At 31.3% G+C, this 17,548-nt stretch overlaps 1 protein-coding gene across 3 annotated transcripts in view; it reads left to right on the forward strand.

Moving 5' to 3' along the window:
- Nucleotides 1-17,548, forward strand: part of LOC145942505 (uncharacterized) — a 53,972-nt gene that overhangs the window by 15,560 nt on the left and 20,864 nt on the right. For 2 of the 3 annotated variants that reach the window (XM_083049302.1, XM_083049303.1), the window contains exons 2-4: nucleotides 1,964-2,323; nucleotides 7,791-7,911; nucleotides 14,745-14,926. In XM_083049302.1, coding sequence (XP_082905428.1) covers nucleotides 1,964-2,323; nucleotides 7,791-7,911; nucleotides 14,745-14,926 — 663 coding nt within the window. Of the gene's footprint in view, nucleotides 1-1,953; nucleotides 2,324-7,790; nucleotides 7,912-14,744; nucleotides 14,927-17,548 lie in introns of those variants that run through there. The other variant, XM_083049304.1, reaches the window with a different exon arrangement.

The following is a 17,548-nucleotide window of genomic DNA, read 5'->3' on the forward strand; positions in this document are numbered from 1 at the left end:
ATAGAAATATATGTAAACTTGCGAAAAATAATCATAGAACGCTGTTCCTCGAAGCATTTTAGAAGCATGATGTCCGAACTTTTAAATATTGTTAAACTCTTTTCTCGACAACAATTCTTATGCAGATGCACATTTCCAAGTCAACCGTGAAAAATTCTGATGAAATGACTAAAAGATTAAAGCTGGGAACTATTTCTCATACGGAGATACTCCTGAGGAAAAAGGTTTTTTGGAAAAAATAATATTTTATCCAAATTTGATTTTACCATGATTTGTCCCTCTTTAGATCAACTTTTGTGCGGAACATTTTCTCGAAAATGCATCTGTTTCGACAAATTCAAGATAGGCAATTAAAATGAGATACTCTATATATAAATATATATTTAGTGGAATCTATCACGAAAAGTTATATTGTGTATCGATAGCCTTAAACTACGAATTATGAATATAATTATATGACTTCATATCATCATAGGCGGAATATTTGCTATCTCAATAAAACTCTGTGTTTAAATCCTTCCTAACATGACTAAAAAGTAAGATATTGAAATTAAAAAATGCATTTTATAGCGAATAAATAATACATTCATGACATCTGATCAGAATTTTCAGATAACGTTAATCTCTTTCGGAAAAAAAATTTTTAATATCGCTAAAAAGCCATTTTTTATATTAAACCTCAATTATTTCGAAAACCTGACGTGCTGGTGAAAATTGACTTGCGGCACCGTTTTCAGCATCCAAAACCTATGGAAGAAACACCTTGTCTGATTTAAAATAATGAAATGAAATATTTTTGTAAACTAGAATTATGAACTACATAGAACAAAAAAAAGATATTATTCTTATATAATTAAAACTCAAGCTATCCATTAAGATCATTAAGAACTCGTTATATAAAATCCGATAATATAAAGAACTCGCAACTGGGCCGTTTATGTATAAATATAAGCAAAAAAAAACAAATTTAATAATAAATATGTAATGTTTATATATTTTCCAAGACAATTTTCTTATTTTTAAAACTCGCAATTTTTCGATCTTACTAATCTTCTATTTGATATAAACATAACTTTTGAATAATAATATGTATTAATTTAATGTATGTATGTATGTACATAGATACTTGAACTTTGTCATTAATTGCCAAACTTATATTGATATATAGATTAATTTAATTTAATTATAATTACACTTATTATTTTGATTATACGATTACTATAATATTTTGATCTATAATGATATTCAAAATGTTACTCATGTTATTGTATGTATAATAGTATGTATAATAGTACATTTCAGTGCCTTTTTGAACCGATTTTCAACAACTGTCAAAATTAATACGATAATATATGTTATAGAAATAGGCATAAAAAATTATAAGATCATATATAAAATACGCAAATTTAAGAAACTGTGCTTTGATCTTGAAGGACTCTTTAATAATTTGCACAAAAATCAAGAGTCTCCCGAGCATTTATGCAATTATATTAGCTTTTTGTTTTATAGTATTCCATATATAGAACATCTTTTTACAGTTTTTCCATGTTTTTACATTTCATAATTGTTTTACGTTTTAGGAATATTAAGGTATCAAACATATTTTGTAGCTTAATATTCCTAAGACATATATAAATATGTGTTTGGGAATTATTATATTTTGACAGTTGTTTAAAATGGTTCGAAAATGGACTGCAATGTACTGTTTGATTAATCAAATTTTTTTGAAGACAATTTTTGCATCCCTGCAAAAAAATAGACATTAAAAATAGACATTTAATTATTAAATATTATAAAAATAGATTTTATTAACTTGTTACAATATTTATTTAATATTATTAAAGCTTTAGAGAGCTATATTCTTTATGACTATTATATATGTATAATTTAAATAATATATAAAAAAGTTTCTTGATATTGTATATTATTTATAAATGTTTATCATGTTTTCATATGTTTACAGAATCTTGGCAACTAATTATCAAGAGCATCAACGTACCAGATATTATAAAAGTCAGTAATGATTACATTATTCTCGACTGCGATTACGATCTCGAGAATACATCGAGTAAGGGCCTCGTCGTCAAATGGTTTTTCAATACGAACCAAGTAGTTTACCAGTGGATCTACGGCAGATACCCATTAGCAGATGAACCGGCTGCGAAATATGTGGATTTGACATACAAAGCCAGTGATGACCCATATACTGAGTACCGAGCTATGAAATTGAATAAACCAGGCATCGATCTTACTGGCGAGTACACATGTGTTATATCTACATTCGAGGATGAACGAACGGCAAATGCGTCAATGATAGTGTACTGTAAGTATAACTTTATTTTTAAATATATAATAGCTATATATCTATTTTTATAATAATATATAATGTATAATTCGTAAGCACAGCTATATATGACAAATTTGAGTAAAACAATAAAAAAAAAAGTTTAAGTTTTTTTTTATAATATAAGAATATCAAGATTATATTAGTATGATATTTATTTATATTCTTATAATGATGTTAAAATGCACTGTTCCCCGATCGACTATTTGTCGGAAAAACCACTCAACCGATCAATCATCTGGCAACACGGCGCAAAGTGCCTTTTTGATCTACCGCGCACATATCGAAAAGCCGTCGATATATACTCACGGTTGAAGTGGCACCCAATTGATCACGTCTAGATTGCACACCGCCAATCAAATCAGTCAAATTTAACCCTAACCCTAACCCTAACCTAATCTAACCCTAACCAAATAATTAATTAGTTTATGACACTGATTGTGAGCTATATATTATACTGAAGTGCTCACTCCAACAAAGAGAAACGAGTTACCGAAAAACAGAGAGGGGTTTTGGTGGCAAACATCTATCCTTATCTAAAACGTCTTCTGATTGGTGCTTTAGTTCGAGTAGTACTATGTTAGAAAAGGACAAACTGGTGGCAATTTTCTATCTCTCAGGGCCCGTTTCTTCCCATTGGAGTGAGCACTTCAGTATAGTATATAGCTAAGTAGTATATAGCTAAGTAGTCTATGATCAATCGGGACGCTCCCGTTCGTATGGCTGCGCCATAGTGTGACGTCACGCGTAACTCCACCGGCTTCGACACGAATAATAGCAGGAAAAATCGGAAAGACTAACAATCCTCATATATACATATAAGAGGAGCAGGATAGTTCAGTGGATAGAAGTAGCCGCCTGTTAATCGATAGATTTCGGGTACGATTTCGGCTTATACACTCGTCAAAAAAATTATCGCAACACGTAATTAATATCAAAATTTAGCATAAATTCAAATAAGCGTATATATGAACACATATATCCCTGCCCCAACACACACATACACACGATGGGCAAAATCCGACCAGCAACTTCCCCGTAGTGCCCATCGGATAATGCTAATGTTGGCGGTAATTGAATACATAGGCAAAAATGCATAGGTAACTTTGATATGCTGTAACTTCGCGAAAAAAAATCGTACGGTATTCAATTTTTTTTTAAATTTGTAGAGAAAAGTCCATATTTTACGATAGTTATGATGATATTTGCGAAAAAAATTTAGTACACTCCGTAGAATTCGTCAAACTATGCAATTTTTTGAAAAAAAAACACATCCTCCCTTTTAAAGGGATGGAGAAAGGGGGAGAGAATAAAATCAAAATCGAACGAAAGTTCCTTAAAGTAGAGACTTTACCCTTTAAAACAAAAAAAAATTTTTGAAATACGATAGTTTTTCGCGGAGATACGCTTATTTGAATTTATGCTAAATTTTGATATTAATTACGTGTTGCGATAATTTTTTTGACGAGTATATAAAGTAACTAAGTACATTTAAATTTAATAGCATCTTTCCGTAATAAGACAAACCCGCTAATACAAAGAATACAAATATTCTTACTGTAGTAAAAAATTATAGAAAATCCGAACAATAGCTTAAGCTTAAGAGAAATAAAAGGAGTAAGGAAACAGATTAGTTTTAGTTAGTAATTATTACTAGGAGAAGAAATAATTAATAATTTCTAAAATTTATTTGATTACACAGGCCTACATAATAGAGGGTCTTAGGTCCGTATTTATAATCGTGATTCTGCTGAGAAATTCAGCTAAATCCAGTCTTGAGACATGATATGGTTTAATAGATGAATCTTGAAAATCAATTTGATATTTGTTCGTTCTCGATTCAGTAAAGATACTCAAAAGAAAAAATTTTAGTTAAAAATTTCAGTTGATCTTTAATCAAAATGTAACTAATGAACCGTCCGTACCTCAAGATATAAAACTTCTGAGTATCTAATCTGATACGCTCTTGAGATGAGATTTGAGAAACGACTATAAGTACGGACCTTAAAACATATTCGAGAAAACAAAGTTCCGTAGGTGATTTTGTGCACTGAATTTAAATCTGACTTCAGAATTTGCTCATCACGTTCTGAGGTTTCTGAGATAAATGAGGTTAAAGGTGTCAAAAATGAAGATTTGACCAACCAAGATATTAAAATTACAAATGCATTTTTGTATTTTTGGACTTATTGTGTTTTTGGATTTTAGGGTATTGAAATTTTTGAGTTTTTGAGTTCTAAGTAAGTTTAAAAGGTGTATGTACCTTGCATATGTATCTAATTTTAATATCTTTAAAATATCTCTGGCATATCTCGGAAACAAAATATAGTAAGAGGACGATTAAAAATAGATTTTAAAGAGAAAGACTAGTACTATGTAATGACATTATCAGAAATATTCAAAAAAATTTGGTGTCTAAAATAAATGCATGAATTTGGCCAAAATCGTCATTTTTATACATTTAATCTCATTCACTGAAACCTGACGCGATGAGCAAATTCTGAGACCAGATTCGGATTCAGCGTACAAAAAAATTGCATAGTCAAATCTCAAACACCAAAACGCTGGCCTGTGTTATCCGAGAACTGTTTTGTTGTCTTGATCTAGGAAATAAAAAAGTAAAAAAAGAGAAAAAAGAGAGAATCAACTTAACTAACTATTCATGGAGTATGATGTTATAAAAAGAAAAGAGAATTTTCCTGGAGTAGTTGAAGTTGGACGAGTTGTAGTCGCTTTCGACAATGATTGACGGAAACGAACGCAGGGGCGAGAGGGTTATTATTTATTACGCAGGTATTGCATTCTCAATACACATACCTATATTTATTAATGTTCATAAATACACATACACACGCGCGCGCGCACGCACACTTATGCCAATACACACAGGCACACACTAACATATACACTACTATAACCGTACACATTAAGATACCATAAACGCATTTTTTCAATGTTTGACGTTCTATACTCAGAAACTGTCCATTTTTTGATCTTGTGCCCATTAACACTTTTCAGGACGTAATAAACTACATTATACTTCTTTTCCAGCCAATTCGACTGGGATTTATTTTCCATAAGATTTGTGTGATATTCTTTATTAAATTCAATATATTTATTACGAATTTTTTAATGTACATAGTTATTAATATATTTGCATAGGGTGGAAGGGTGGAAGAGATTATGCACTTTAGGAGACAATGCTCCAATGACCTTGAACTTGACATATGTTGTCAAGGTCAATGTCCTCAGTGACCTTCAGAAGGTTTTAGCCCTCGCTCATTGTTTATTACAAAGTAATTAACAAAATAATTTTCATGAATTATATGCAATTTTCTCATACATCACATCATATACATCAAATTGTCACGCAAAGCGAAATCCATTCCGAGGTCAGTTCAGTGCTTTCAGCACAAAACGAGGTCTATATTTGCGAAATTCCACATGGGTTTGCAATTTTTCACGCGAAGCGAGATCCATCCCCATTACCCCGTGCTTTCAGCGCGAAACGAGGTCTATATTTATGAAATTCCATATGGGTTTGCAACTTTTCACGCGAAGCGAGGTCCACCCCCATCACCCCGTGCTTTCAGCGCGAAACGAGGTCTACATTTGCGAAATTATACACATGGGTTTGCAACTTTTCACGCGAAGCGAGATTTACCTCCATCGCCCGGTGCTTTGAGTGCGAAACAAGGTCTACATTTGCGAAATTCCACATAAACTCGCAATTTTAGATTTTGCAAATATAGATCTCGTTTCGCGCTAAAAGTACAGGATGATAGGGGTAGACCTTGCTTCACGTGAAAAGTTGCAACCCCTTGTGGAATTTGGCAAATGTAGATCTATTATCTCCGTATCGTGTATCCAATTAACTATCTAAAATCAATAAAAATGTAATATATAAAACTGCTATATTTTTCAAATTTTATTCCTTAATAACTTTTTAATAAACAATGAGCGACAGCTAAAACCTTCTGAAGGTCACTCAGGACATTGACCTTGACAATATATGTCAAGGTCAAGGTCATTAGAGCATTGTCCCTTAAAGTGCATAATGAACCGAAAGGAAGGGAAGAAAGGGAAGGGAAGGGAGAGAGGGAGAGGAGAGAGGAGAGGGGAAAGTGAGATGGAGGGGAGATGGGTGAGAAAAGGAAGAGGGAGCAGAAAGAGAGAGGGAAAGAGGGGGAGAGAGGAAGCAATAATAGTAGCAGCTTATTTTGCTTTAAACATGTGTGTACAGAATGTCTTATTTTAATTGCACCTTACAAATATCTTAAAAACAAAATATTGTAAGAAAATGTCAATCAAACAAAAGTTTAAGAATTCAGAGGAGAAAAAAGGATTACCATGTTGAATCTTTTAAATGGCTTTTGTCAAAGTTATTTTAAGGTCAATTATTTTATTAATTTCTTTTATTCAAATGGATAATTTTTATTTAATTATTCGATAAAACATAAAATTCTACGTAAACGTTGTCTAAAACATGTTTGGTGTTCATAGTTTACGAAATATTTAATAATTATGTTTCACTTAATTACACTTAAAAGTTTTAAAACACAAAAGTCATAATTATTATTTTTTTAATGTTTGAAAACAACTGTTTTCATTACTACTGAATTGTCGAAGTTGTAGCTTAATTGGTAATGAATTAATATTATGGCAGATTATTCTTTAAATGAAATCATTGATAATGCATTCTTAGAGAATGCAGAGGAAATTATATGAGAGCTGTACGTATTTATCGTTATATGTTTCCACTTTGTCATTTGATATGAAACATATTGTAAATGCTTGCAGAGACATTCCGCAGCACGTTTTATTGGTTACAATTAAGATATTTAAATAACGTTTTCTATGTATTCAAGCAGAATAGTGATTTTGAACAATATCGATAACTTTAATGTAACAAATATGTACCATAAGAAGATAAGAGGTTCACTATAATCAAGCATCTCAAAAATGAGAAACAAAGGAATTTATTATAATGAGTAATGTAATCAGGCATGTGCTCATTCTTTTCCTTCTCGGAATACTGAAACTTTTGTTTGACACAAAACAACAAACTTTTGTTTGTTTTTTTTTCTACAATGTCTTATTTTTTAGATATTTGTAATGTGCAGTCAAAACGGGGCATTCTATATATGTTTCTTCTGGAAATAAAAATATATTTATACATTAAAACTACCATAAAAATTAAAACAACTAATATTAAGTTTATATAATAAAAAGAAAAAAAGAAATTTAAAAGTAATGTGCTTAAATAAAATATTTTTGCAATTTTTTATACTATACAGATATCGATTATGGAGATTTAAAAAAATTCAGCTATTTAATATCTAAATGACTCCATTTTTGGCAATTTAAGAAATAATCTATTATTTTTCAGCAAAAATATTGTAAGTATTAACCGTAAATAATATAGCATATTTAATTTGTATTGCAGCAACAGAAGAAAAATTCGATCTTGTGTACAGAAAAAAGGCTGTAAATAACAAAGATGGAGTCGAAATAACATGTCTGGCCGAAGGACTTTACCCTCAACCGACTTTAGATATCTCTATCGAGTAAGTGTTATTTGTAATCTATTATAACATTTTTTAAATAATGTAACATCCTACAAATTTTTTATTTTTTTTTTACATATAAAAATTTACACACAACAAAAAATAATTTTTTAAACAAAAAAAGAATAATTATTTCCCTTAATTTTTGTACGCCGAATAAAATTCTAGCTTACAAATTACTTAATACATCACAGTTTTAGAAAACTTTCTGCGCAAAACAAAATTTGAAACAAATAAATTCGATATACTTACGTATTTAAATCTCCATAGCCCAATTGCATCAACGTTATTTTGGCTTTAAGTGAGACTTAAATATGTGTCTATCTTTATCTTTCTTTCTAAATAAATAAAGACAAACACATATTTAAGTCTCGCTTAAAACCAAAATACCGTTGGTGCAATCAAGCCTAAGTAATTGCTTAATGATGTGTATAACTTAATCATTACTACTTAATGATGACTGCTTTAATAATGAAAAAATGTTTTGAATTATTACTAAGAATTATGATTTTGAAACCTATTTCAAGGTTAAGGTCATTAAAACTAAATCGCCTTTTAAAGTTTCAACAATCTAATTTGCTTTTCCAAAGTAGACCCCTCATTTAACAATAAGTATCTTATTAATCAATTAACATAACAAATATAACTTACAATAATTTCGAGAATTTAAAGTCCTAATAGCATACTTTGATTACAACAAAATTTGGTAAATGTTGACAAGTAATTTACAATTCACGGATCATTTTCCTTTTGACATATGTATGTTATAAAGTGAGCAATTTTCAATAATAAACATTTTGAATTATGTAAAGTTCTTGTTTAGCTCTTGGTTCTGAGATATGCGGTTTTAAAATATTGTAAAAATAAAATTTTATAAAACTTTATCAAATAATTTTAAATTATGCTTATTTAAATTTAAGGAATCTTAAGTCATTAAATATCACTAATACACATCTGATGTCAAAATTAACAAATTTATAATACATAAATTTTTAAGTAGAATATGAAATATACATATATGCCAAATAAAGTGATATATGTATATTGATATCTAAACGAATTACTGACTAAATAAAAATATGAGATTCAGAACATTTTTTTGTTAGGAAGGTTCCAATCTCCACTAATATTGCACAACAGATCTCTAATTTTCATGACTCATAATTTTTGTATAAAAACTTGTAGAAAACAATACTTAAACTGAAAAAGTTGCTTGGGTTTAATGAAGAGTACTCTTTGATAAAATATCGTTTGAAATCTTAATTTCTTTTCCGCCTTCTTTATCTAAAATTCTGAAAATTAGAGATCTGTTGTGCAATATTAGTAGATTTATAAATTCAAAAGTTTAAAAACGAAGTCAAAGAATATAGTATTAAATATCTAATTAACAGAAAATGGATTATTAAGAGCCAGGCGCGGTTAACGAAGCACAGATTCTTTTCTTCTAATGAGTATCTATTTATTAATTCTATAAATGTACATTTCGGTTCCTGAATTGGACCATTATCAGCACGTAAATCAAGCTAACGAATTTCATACGAATTTCAATTACTCCCGCTGTCTCCAAAATGCTTTAAAATCATCGGGATGTCAAGGAAATATCGATTGTTAGTCCTCTCCTCCATTGTGAGTTGTAATCTCGGTGAAATAAGTTAAGTGTATTTAGAACGATATTGAATAACAAGGAAGAAATTTCCAAATAACATCGTCTACATATCTGTAGACTGGAAGTAGAATGATAGTAGACTGGTTAGAATGGATAGTAGAATCGAAGAATAGAAAACCTAATAAAAGAATAAAAAACCCGGATTATCTTCATCTTCTACAGAATGTCAGCGATTATTCGAAGAGAGCGGAGAGCCTATTGGTGTGCTGAAGTCTATTGATAGTCAACGCCATTTTATGGAGAATGTAAAGTTCAATACAAACTAGACAGTCGTCAAGAACTCGTCCGGCGGAATAATGCAATTTTTTGTCTTTTTATGATATGTCAGGGTTTCTAGGATTTCAAGGACAGGTCACAATAAACAATATTATGAAGAATAGAGATATATCTCTAAAACATAGGGGTCAAGGTTAAAAAGAGAAAGTAAAAGAAGTAATAATGAATTTAAATGAAACATTATTTTTACAAATGTAAGTTGAACAGAACAATTTTCCTTTCCTGGACGTCTTAGTCACAAGAAAAATGGCTCCCTAGGTCATCAAGTCTATAGAAAGCCTACACACACCAATATCTCCATGCCTCTTTACAGCATCACTTAACTCAAAAACAATCAGTTCTAGATTCACTAATATAGAGCACTTACCATCTGCGATCAAGACAGCATCCGAAGCGAACTTAAAGAACTAAAAAACGCATTCTAACAAAACGGCTACACGACACAGAGATAAACAAAATAATTAAAAAACGCCACACTAAAAAGGCCTTTAATACACAGACCAAATAATCTAAAAAGCGAACAAATAGAAAAACACCCATTATCTTTCTTCCATACGTACAGGGAATAACAACAAAATTGGCAGAATTCTAAACAAACATCATAGTAAAACTATCTACAAACCACCAACAAAAATAGGATAAGATACAATATCTAAACAACCCAAAAGACAAAAGATCCCCACTGGATACTCCAGGAATATAGACTTCCATGCTCCTGTGGCAAAGTTTACAAAAACTTTTTTACATATAGGAGAAACTGGGAGGATAGTACGCGCGATAAAAGAACATCAAAATGCAGTAAGGGTGAAAACCCATGGACTGATATTTTCCGCGTAACGCGTACCGCGAAACCAATCAGAGCCGTTCCGCGTTTCCTATACGCGGAATTGAATGTTCTGATTGATTACGCGATACGCGTTACACGGAAAATATCAGTCCATGGGTTTTCACCCTTAGACTAAAACATATAACACAATCAGTACTAGCAGAATACAATTTAAAAAACACAAAATCTTGTTTGAAAAAACATCAGTACTGGCCAAAATTGACACTTATTTTCCTAGAAAATGCAATCTATAAAAATTCAGAAGCATTCTGACAACCTCAACAGAAATAACGAACAAAAATTCAGTCTAATTTAGCACAATCCATACTCCCAGTTTCTTAAAAAATGTTTTGATTGGCTAACCAAATCCCCCACCTTTTCCTTTTTCCCCGTATATTAAACTAGCGAACAAAATAGTCGGAAAATAGTATAGCATTGCTGTATATAAATATCCTATTAGTCTTTCATCATCAACAAATAATAAAAGTCTAATTGTAACAATAGAAAATTACTAAAAGAATTATCGGAGAATAAAAATCTATATATTTTACTAACTTCCCTCTCGCGATTAACGGTATCAAAAATTATAAATCAATATTAGCGACAATAGAATCCGCAAGAAAAAATAATTTATAATTCTAACCCAATATCAAAATCATTAAAATAATCATTAAACATGAAATTCAATTAAAGTGGGAAAACCTGCTAAATAAAAGGATACTGGAACTAATATATAAAAAATTTTTAATAATTCTACATCTAAAAAACTAAAGCATACCTCCTAAAAAGATTATAAGAAAGGAAAATCTGTGCGAATTCTATTGTCTATTGCAAAATTATTCAATTCTTCAGTAGATACTGTTCTAGTTCCACTGTTATAAAGTTTTATCTTGCTTCCGCATTTTGTGAACGTTTTCACAAGTTTTGACCAGATCCAATGTCCAGGCCCAGGCTTCAGACCAAACATCTCGTTTATTTTAGCCAAATCAAGTCATTGTACCAAGAACTGATTCTTGAATTTTATTCAAATAGTAAATTAATAGAATTTTTAGCTACTTCAAACAACTTTTAGAATTCCAGTTGTCAAGAATGTCTAAGAATTGGTTGATTATATGTATAAGGGTTGTCCAAATGAAAAGTGGACACGTGTTATAAACAGCAGCTATTTATTGAAATTGAAAATCTAAAAGTAATCGTCATGTTTATTTAGACAAAGGTCCCATTTCTTCATAAGCAGATCAATGCTCCTGGCGTAAAACTCTGGTGGTTGTTGGTGAAAAAACTAACCTGGCCCTTCTGATGTGAAATGGTGTTTTCGCAATGTCTTCTTAAGGATCTAAAAATGTGATAATCGCAGGTACGGCGGATGTTGCAATACTTTCCAATGAAATTTCTTTAAAGTTGCAATAATTGCATTTGATGAGAACGCATTGTCGTGAAGCAGGATGACTTGCTATGGAAGGAGACTTGAGCGAGATTTAGCTTAAACCGCTCCGAAACAAAAAGATTCGAAAGGTTTTAGTTTAAACCAATCTTTATTTGATAATGATAACACTTTTCCTCTCTCTTTTCTTGATATATTAAAAACTAATTTCTTTCCATTATTCATCTATTTGTTAATCCTCAGATCATCCATTCTACTCGCCATTCACTTCTCCAAGCAGCTCTTTCTTGACTCTCCTTCACTTTCTTTTTCGTGTTGCTTGACTATTTGTCCTCATAAAAAGTGCTTCGCTCTTTTCTTCCGTTATAATATTATTAATCATTCCTCTCCCCCCCCCCATCCACCCAGCACACAAGGCATGTGGACGTGTCTCTATGAAATTTCTCCTTTTCTTTACATTTCCGACAATTTCCACCGTCTTTCCTATGCTCAATCCTTTTCTCTTCAAAATTCTTGATAGATACAAAATATAATTTCCTTTTTACTCAGGAAATCCACCAACTGATAGTCGCTGATTTTGACAAAAGAAGTACCGTTGGACAGCTTTTGTTCTGCAGAATCCAAAAAGATATAATATTATCCATCCAAAATCAACCTTTTAAAAGTTAGGTGTCAATTTGGGTAACAAGTAACATACCACAGAGCTCAATATTAAATCTTATCCTGTGCTTCAAGCACTTTTACACCAAACGGTATTTCCGTGGAACAAGTAACTAATTAAAAATAATAAAATAGAATATAATATAATAAATTAATACAATAAAATAAGATTCAATATCGAGCTCTGTGATATGCTACTTGTTACTCAAATCGACTCCTAACTTCTAAAAGATTGATTTCGGATGGATAGTATTATACCTTTTCGGATTCTGCAGGATAAAAGCTGTCCAATAGTACCACTTTTGTCCAAATCGGCAACTGTCAGTTGGCGCGGACTCCCGAGTTAGTCAAACAACACTTCTATTTCCTACAATAACCCTTTCCTTCTTTTTCTTCTATGTGGTCGGGCCTACTTCCATAAGTAAATAGTGTAACTCTCGAAATCTGTCCATTCCAATTTTTCGAGCAGTCTCTCTCATATTATAGCATCTGCTGATTTTAGGTTTAAGGATCTTCTAAATCCCCCTCCCCCCTTTTAATTTAGCTAATATCGTTGATACTACCTTGCATGACTTCTCTACTGATCACCTATCAGTGTTTGATTGTATTATCTGGATTTATTGCTGGATGATTGAGGATCGTAATATCATGGTCCTACAAGATTTTTCTTATCAATGTAGCGGTATAAGAGCGAAATTATTTTGCATCAGGATAAATTAGTTACCTAACTCAAACTCTTCTCCGGAAAGGCAGGAGTTGTGGACCGAGAATCTCATTGATATATCGGGCTATTGTCATGCCCGGAAAAGACATCATGTTTGGAACTTGATAGCTTATTAGTTGAGAAATAATCTAAGGCAGCTAATATTAGTCGATATTAGTCGAACTGGAAAAAAGATCTGGCAAGAAATCTTACAACCTGAAATCACCAGATATATCAATATGAGGACTAAACTGCTTGAGATGATTCACTAAAAGATCAATTCGAATTAATAGTGCGCTTGCATACTTTTGTGTCTTGTTCAATATGGTAGATAATGTTCATGAGAAGGAGTACCAAAAAAGTACACAGAATAATCACTGAACTACGTTTAGTTTAATTAATCTGATTATCTCGTATACGACTCACAAAAATTCACTTTTTATCTGTTTATGTGCGTATAACTTGAGCTCGAATTAAAACAATGGTCATGTTAGGTATCATTTGATTCAGTTTCACGAGCAGAGTTCAAATTTATCATTGTTTCAGCTCTAGCTCAAGTTATATGCGCGTCAATAGATAAAAAATGAATTTTAACCAAAATTGACCCCCTTGATTTTTTACCTCTGATCTCATTTCAGACAGCAATTATATACCAACAATGAGTTTGTCTCGGTACTTTTCAAAAATATATACATATCCCCAAAAGGCTTATGTCACTTCGTGAGTATCCCTTTTTTGGACGTGGACATTTAAAAAAGAACAAAGATTCTATTATATACATACTATTACAAACAAAATAACGATTGTTTTGTTTTGACTGTTTTAATTGTTTGTTTTTTATTGATATATGATTGTTGCATTTATTTCGCATATATATTTATTGTATCTTTTATAGCAATACGATGCAAGATAATTATATGCGTGAATCTATATCATTGCGAAAAGTTTCTTATCATCATCAATGGTGACAATAGAAAGAAAAGTGACTCAAAGAAGCTCACCTTTAAATGTACGCGGGAACAAATGGTCGTCCGACACACTGCATTATTTATTAAATTCTTCAATCTGTAATTTATATTATCTCAATAATTATTCACCGTAGGAAAAATACTTTTTAGTTATATTTGATTCAGAAAATACACAATTAGAATACACAGGCACGAACACGCACATATATATGTATATGTATACATACATATACATACATACATACATGTGTATTATTTAAGGAAGATGTGTCAAAAGATGTGTTTCCTAGAAATTTAATTTATTTTTATCTTAACTTACTGTATTTATTATTGCATTCGCGTCATTGCAGAGATATTCCGGAAGAACAAATTGGGAACCCCACCGTAACGTCGCGTGACGATGGACTGTACAATATTTTATCACACGTTGCCTTATTGGATGAAGATTTACCGGAAGCAACGATTGTCAAATGTTTACTCAGCATACCGAAGGCAACGTACAATGTGTCTCGCAAAACTGTCTATTATACTGGTTAGTGACAAATGTGTATATGTGCACTAACACACCCACACACACATACGCACGCACGCACACGCATATATTTTATATATATACATATATAAATGACTGTCGAAGATTTTACCAGCAGTAAAGAACACACATCTTAATTTATGTAAATAAATATTTAATATTCTGTTGATACAAAATATAAATGTTTCTTATTTGACAAATTTTTGGTGATGTTATTGCTAAGACCACTTGCGCACAAATGTTCAAAAAGTTCAATTCTACTAATTGTAAGTCATTATCCTCTGTCCACACCCTTTTTTAGAGACTCCTTAGTAGAGTCCTAAATAATTAAAGAAGCGCAATTAACGTTTCGCTTGCTGACCGCCATGTTAGTCCCGTAATGAATCCTGTGTGCAAACTAATCGCAACCGGCGTACCGTAAGTGAAAAGAAAGTATATTTATAATGTAATTTTCTAAAAAAAAAAACATATTTTAGATATCGCTAAGACATTTTTGAAACATTTTAGATATACTTATTGTGTTCATATCGACAGTTGCGGACCCAACATGGTGGCTATGGGAAGCATGGAGAGGGTATCGATTGCGCTTCTCTGATTATTTAGGACTCTATTCCTTAGCGCCCGATGTAGCTTATAGACTCTTCACAAAATTCTAACCAAAATTGTATTCTGATATGCTCTATCTACCTTCTATGTCGCCTACATAACCTGCATGACAAAATTCCCTAAGTGTTTATACATTATTATTATACGTTATTCCTAAAAAGATCTTTGAATTTTTTCCCTCTGTAAATATCTTACACAAAAAAAAATTAGCCACCATAGCTAAACTTTAGCTGTCCCGCCTATACAATCTATTACAACCTGAATTATCATGCATAAATTTTAGCTATTTTGTTCCGTGCAAGATTCTCTTAATTATTGTATCTGTAGCAGAAGGATTTTGTGTATTTCGATTATTATTAAATGTTATTGCATAGCTTAGATCTGATCTTGTTTTGGCTGTGAGATGGAGAAAACTTTTTACGGCTTCTCTGAAAAGAAAAGATTTCGCCCTGCCTACTTTATTATTAATTTCAGTTGACCAATATTAATATATCCACTGATTTTGCATTGCTCGTGCAATGTTTGTAAAACTTTCTCCAAATAATTTTGATGTTTAAATTTGATCATCTTTCCTTTTTTCAATTTCTAAACTTAAAAAAGAACAGATTTTTATTAAATGTTGAATGTTCAAAAACGTTTTTTAGTTTCAAGAATAAATTTTTTAAATCTTGTTTTTAAATCTTGAATGTTCAAAAACGTTTTTACCAAATAGTACACCATCATCTACATGGATTGCTAGAAGTGCCGAATTATCTTCTCTTTTGAAATATATTAGTGTAAATGTATTGTTCAGTAAATTATTTTAATCTGTATTTGTTAAATGATCCGTGATGTTCTTATTCTAACTGTACAATGCTTGTTTAGGACCGTTTATAATGCTTTTTTGAGCTTATTAAATTTTGTTTTTCTTTTCTTCATATTGTTCTAATATAAATACATAAATATTTTCTCTTCTAATTCTCCATAGAAAAAAAAACAATTTTTACATCAAATTTTATGAAATTCTAATTGTAACATGCCGCCAATGCAAACAACATTCTTGATGCAGCACTGTTAAAAGCACGAAATTATATAATTTTTCATAATTTCTATGTTGTTTCCTTATTTACATCTCCTCGCAACGAGTCTGGCTTTATATTTGTTATCTTATATATCTTTTTAATCTGAAAAAAAGCCAATTTACTTGTTAGACGTTTCTTTCTTTTTACTTTAATAACATTCATTAATTCTCAGGAATTTTTGTTCATTATTGTTATTTTGTTTCATTATTGAGTTCTTCTCTTCTTGTACAACTCTTACCTATTTCTTTTTATCTTTACTGTGGCTTGTGGCTTGTGGCTTTATATGTCAAAAATGCATAATCAATGGGTGCGTTCAGCGGACTCAACAGTTGAGCAATTTTCCGATGTCATTCCATGCTGATTGGCTGGATCTTAAAGTAGGAACCAATCACGTTCGATTGCTTAGCAGTTGAGTCCGCTGAACGCGGCCATTGTATCTGTCGGAAATTTTTTAATCTTTTGAGATTTTTTTGGTGTGCTTTTGTTCGTTCTAGTATAATATGTTATTATTATTTTCTATTAGAGATAGTGAATATGACTACATACGTTACTATAATCTAGTGAGTTTCTTTCTTTGGTTTTGTATGCTATGGTCGTGGTTACTAAAAAAAAAGAACTACTACAAGAAGTTAACGGCCAAGATATGTTGTATTCTCCTTTGTCGTATAATTAAACAGTTTCTCGGTAAAATCTGTGTTTTTTACTCTGCTATATATCCTACAAGTTATGAGCCCAGACAGTGGAAATGCCCATTAAACAATATCACATAGTAAAAAAGTTCCATTAAAGAGTTCTAGCATTGAGTAGTGCGGGGTTAATCTAACTATCGTACATGCCAAAAAGAATTTCGGCTAACATTCCGAGCAAGAGACCGAGAAATAGTACTTTTGCCTGTTGAGAGACATTATCTGTGCGATCTGTTATATATCCTACGAGAATGGCATCGTCAACAGTG

Source organism: Prenolepis imparis, unplaced genomic scaffold, assembly GCF_030444845.1.
Source record: "Prenolepis imparis isolate NDT839.2.m4 unplaced genomic scaffold, iyPreImpa1.0 SCAF_11, whole genome shotgun sequence".
NCBI classification, from domain to species: Eukaryota; Metazoa; Arthropoda; class Insecta; order Hymenoptera; family Formicidae; genus Prenolepis; species Prenolepis imparis.